The following is a 4,608-nucleotide window of genomic DNA, read 5'->3' as shown; positions in this document are numbered from 1 at the left end:
ATCCTCACCTCCCTTTGTCCAGCTGAAGGCTTTTTCAGCATGTTTATTTTCTCTGAGCTCCGTGGTGCTCTTGAATACATATAAAGTATTACAGCTGACCGTGGGGAATTTCAGCGTGGCCCTTAATGGCATATTTGCATAGAGCTGTTGAAGCCCAGGCACACCTGGGCATCACAGGAGGCTCCAGTGGTTTTATGTTAGCACCTCGGTCTTCCATCAGAAAAGAAATGTGGATTAAGATAAGGAAGAAGAAGAAAAGATCAACCCTGTAGGTAGTCCATAAAATTAAACTTCAGATCCGTGCTGCTGTTCCCACGCTGTATTGCGGCAGCGGAGCAAGACCGTTCGTGTAGAAGCAGGCTGTTAAAATGCAGATTGTACCCAGGTTCAACTGTTTTTCTAGTTCATCTGTCTGAGCCTTGTGGATTTAAATTTGTAGTGTTGGGATGTCATCGGTACAGGTTGTGTTATGGTCACGTCAGGAAGCTCCTGGGGGCAAATGCATGGTGAGAAACAGCCCCTGCACCACGGCACCTTTAGGGAGAAGAAGGGGAAAAAAGGGGCACCCAGAGGCGGAGCAATGCTCCCAAGGTTGGCAGAGCATGGAGCTGAATCCTGAAGCAAGTACCCTGAGACCTCCCCGCAGGGTCCTTTCCGCTGCGTTGTCTCCTGGTGTTGGGTTAGGAGATCTGCTAGGTGCTTATTTTGGTTTAACGCGCGCAAGAAGTTGGCGATACGGTGAGGAGGAGCGGTATAAACCTCAGTCTTGTTCCAGCTGGACCAACGTGCTCTGGGGCTGCCATCCCATCGCGATAATTTATTTGCAGGTTTCCTTTCAGATTGCTTTGTTTTCCATTCAGAGTTAAAATAATAAGAATGAAACCCAGACAGCGTCTCAGCCTGGCTATTACGTGAACAGGAGGGAGAACAAATGAAAATACCCCAGCAGTCTCCAAGGCTGCAAACGTGCACTCTGTGACCCAAAATTTCACGTTAAAATGATCTGTCTCGAGGGCTTCTGGCTGAGGAGGCGAGCAGGAAAAGACAGTAGTTTCGCGTCACCTTCATGCATCCCAGCCCGACGACCGCGGAGGCTCCAGAAGCGCAGTAATGGCCACGTCGGTTCGGTTAAGTTGCCTGGGAGGAGCAGGGGCTGAGCTCAGAAATGGATCTTTTTCCTGGTGTTTCTGCACTTTGGTGGGAAATGAAGATTTCTGAGGATGGTGCTGCCGTTGGTTTAAGCTGAGAAAGGGGTGATGGGGCGCAGAGCCCGCCCCATTCCTCTGGTGCTGTAAGCGAAACATTTTAAATACGCCGTGATGGGGCTGTGTCAAGTTCTCTAACCAGGTAATGGGGTCTTCCCTATGGGGAAAACCCCTAATAATTTTATTTATTTGTTTTTTAAAGGCTGCTTTGTACAGTAGGCCAGGATTTGGCTTTTCCATCCATTGGTCCTCAGCAAGGTTGGGTCCCTCCCTGCCTTAGGTGGCTCCTGCCCCCTTTGCCCGTGCAGTGTCCGAATGCGCTCCCGTCTTCCCAGGGCCTTTGATCCTGGCGTGAAAGAGGCGTCGAAGGCAATGGGAGAAGTTGCTTTATGAGGTGCTGTGGTGTGGTGAGGAGCCTGGATGTTAGCTCAGACGTGATGCCTAATTTTTTGGAGACAAACGTGACTTGGAATTGGATCTCCCCCATTTATAGGCAAGCAGCTTGTCCTCGAAGGGCAGGTTTGAGAAGACTGAAGTTTTGCTCTGCTTTTCCCCCAGTCTCCCTGGGGGGTCCCAGCCTTTCCTCTTTTTTGGCTGGCACGGTGCGGGCGGTGCCTGTTACGCTTCCCGCAGCCTTCCCTCCTCTGCCGCTTTGAATAATTTATCCGCAGGAAACCCATATTGCCAAGGCACCAGCCCAACACGTGCCAATTCCGTCGTATTGTCGGCTTGTGGCGGCGGCGTTAGCGAGCTTGCTCAGCGCACGCCGACGGTGAAAGGCTCATAAATGTAATGAAGTCCCTTTGACACCTGCTCCTCTCCACACTTTAAACGTGAGCCATTGGTCCGCAGGGAACCGGGGCTTTAAAAATAGAAATTATAGTAATTGTCTGCTGTGTTATTGGGAAGATTGTAATAAACGTGGAGCACAACACTGCGGTGCCACGAGCTGAATGCTGACAGGATGCATAAATTGCTCTGGGTTTTGATTTTTTTTTTTCCCCTTTTGTTTCCCCCCCTGCCCCCCTCCAATCTCCCCATCTAACAAATCACATAAATCATCGCGCGTTAACGCTGCGTTTCCAGAGGGCGGCAGCGGGCGGGCGAGAGGCACCCGGGGAAATTTCCTCCCTCCCCTTTGAGGTGTTCTCAGCTGCGGTGCCCCATCGCCTGGGGACCTCCACCCCCTCTTCCTCCTTGCCCAACAGCCTCCCGCCCTCCTCACCACCCCCAAACCTCAGGGGGGGACAACAGAGGCCCAAACTGAGCGGTGAATCCTTTGAGGGTGATGGGTGAGGACCCCCAGCCCCTTCTGCTGTGAGCAGAACCCTCGAGAGTTTCAAGGATATATGTGGTGGCATATATCACCCTGCATCCTCCCCACCGCCAGCGGAGCAGCTCGTGCTCTGCGTGCGTGTCCCTGCCTGCTCCTCGACCAGGAGGAGCCGCTGCTCGTGTCCCCCCGCTTCTTTCGGGGGTGCCAGAGGGTTGGCTGTGGAACCTCCTCGTTTTGGGATGGCACAGGGGCTGGTTGCATCCCTCTCCAGTTGGGACTTGTAGAGAATGCTCCAGAGAGAATTTGGTTTTATTCTGTCAGATCCCACTTGGAAATGGGCCTTCCCCCCTACTTTTCTCTCTCCTTCTTGTTATCCCAGGAGGAAATGTCCCAGATGGCGACACAACAATAAAACCCAAATTGTGTTGCCCCCAGCCTCCCAGGCTATGATCCTGCCGTGCCCCCTTGGCATTTTGCTGCCGAATGCACCCGCCTGCAGAGGGAGCATCTGTGTTCGGGGTGAGATGTAATAACCGGCTCTTTGACCGCTTCAGCAACTTCAGCGACAAGTTTCAGGAACCCCCAATTTCTACTATTCCTGCCCAATCTTCTTGCCCCCCAGCGCAGGGCCCCTGGCATAGCCGGATTTCAAAGCTTCCCCCCAATGCCGGGGCACGGGCGCGGAGCCCGCGCCGAACCCCAGAGGTGGCTGCACTTCAGCCTTCCGCTACCTTGTGGCATGTTGTGATGTTTAATTAATATCAAACGCTTTGAAGTCCCTGATGTTACTTATTCATGCCCGTATTCCCCGCGGACCCTCCTGTTTGATGTCCACATCGCCGAGGTTATTTAGATGCAACTCTCTTTTGTGTCAAATTTAAGCAGCGAGGAGAGATCGCTCTTTAGGGCGCTACAAGAAAAGTTGTCCTTCCTGGGCATGAGATCAGCTTATTGAGAGCATATTCAGAGATTTCTGGACAATTATATGTGCCAGGTACTCACCTCGGTGCTCACAGCACTTCTGGGGTGCAAATCCAGAGGAATCGGTTCTGGCCCTAACGGCTGAGACCTCAGACCCAGCCCTTTCCCCCCACGGGCCATCACATCTGGGTGTTTGGCCCCCTGCGGTACTCAACCAGCAGAGAGTCCTTGTTGTGTCCCAGGATGTGGAAATCTAATTCCAAGCTGCTAAATTTGGGCACTGTGGGTCGAACAGTAAAATCAATGCAAGAAGCCTCTGTCTCAGAAGCGCGGGAAAGCTTTCCCGGCTGCCCAGGTATTTGCACAGAGCCACAGCCACATGTGAGACGGTCCTTTAACGATAATTTTCTTGTTATCTTTCAACAATTATATTTTTTTTCCATTCCAGATGAGTTTAGAAAATGACGATAAGCGAGCACGCACGCGATCGAAGTCTATCAGAGGTGAGCAGCTGGTTATCCCGCAGCGCGGGCATGGACAGGCCTGCACTTTGCTTATTCCAAATAGGCTTTGATTTTTTCAGGTCCAGGCTTAACTCTTTAAGTTACGCTCACTGCCCCCCCCCCCTCTCCAACCCCACCAAAATTTGTCTACAAACCGGGAAAACTCCCAACCGCAAACCTTTACGGGTCCTCAGAGTATTTAACCCTCATCCCCTACACCTAGGAGAAGGAAAAAAAAAGGGGGGGGGTGGAAAAAAAGCCCCTTTGCATGCTTTGCTTTAGGGGGATGGCAATCACTGGAGCTTCAGATCAGCTCCTGGGGCTTTCATCATGCACGCTCTGCCGGCGGCTTTGAAGTTGCACATCTGAGAGTGCCTGGCAGAAGGAGCGCAGGCTGGAGAAGCAAACAGGGCTGTCCCCCGGCAGGGACGCGAGGACAAATGCCTCGTTAATGCAGAGCTTGGTTGTTATTTATTTTTGCTATCGGTCTTCCTTCGCGTGCTTTCTCTCTGGGAGAAGGCGAGGGGCTCTGATACGGAGCACAGGGTGTCCCCTCGGGTGGTCCCATGGCTACGAGAGATGGCTACGGACTGGCCTCTCCGCTTTGGCTCCTTTTTGTGGCTGTGGATGCGATGGATGGCAAAGGTCTGGAAGAGAGGGATGAGCAGGGCTGGCCGAAAAAGTGCGATGGCTGCAGGGACTG

The 4,608-nt window shown here is 52.5% G+C and overlaps 1 protein-coding gene across 1 annotated transcript in view; it reads left to right on the top strand.

Moving 5' to 3' along the window:
* The first annotated feature begins 3,850 nt into the window (after window positions 1–3,850).
* Window positions 3,851–4,608, top strand: part of MYT1 (myelin transcription factor 1) — a 34,925-nt gene continuing 34,167 nt past the window's right edge. The window contains exon 1 of the mRNA XM_009637531.2: window positions 3,851–3,905. Within this exon, the coding sequence (XP_009635826.1) occupies window positions 3,851–3,905 (55 nt within the window). The remainder of the gene's footprint in view (window positions 3,906–4,608) is intronic.

Source organism: Egretta garzetta, unplaced genomic scaffold (assembly GCF_000687185.1).
Source record: "Egretta garzetta isolate BGI_Z169 unplaced genomic scaffold, ASM68718v1 scaffold84, whole genome shotgun sequence".
In the NCBI taxonomy this organism is placed as follows: Eukaryota; Metazoa; Chordata; class Aves; order Pelecaniformes; family Ardeidae; genus Egretta; species Egretta garzetta.
The sequence above is the reverse complement of the archived record's forward strand: the minus strand, read 5'-3'. Positions and strand labels throughout refer to the sequence as shown.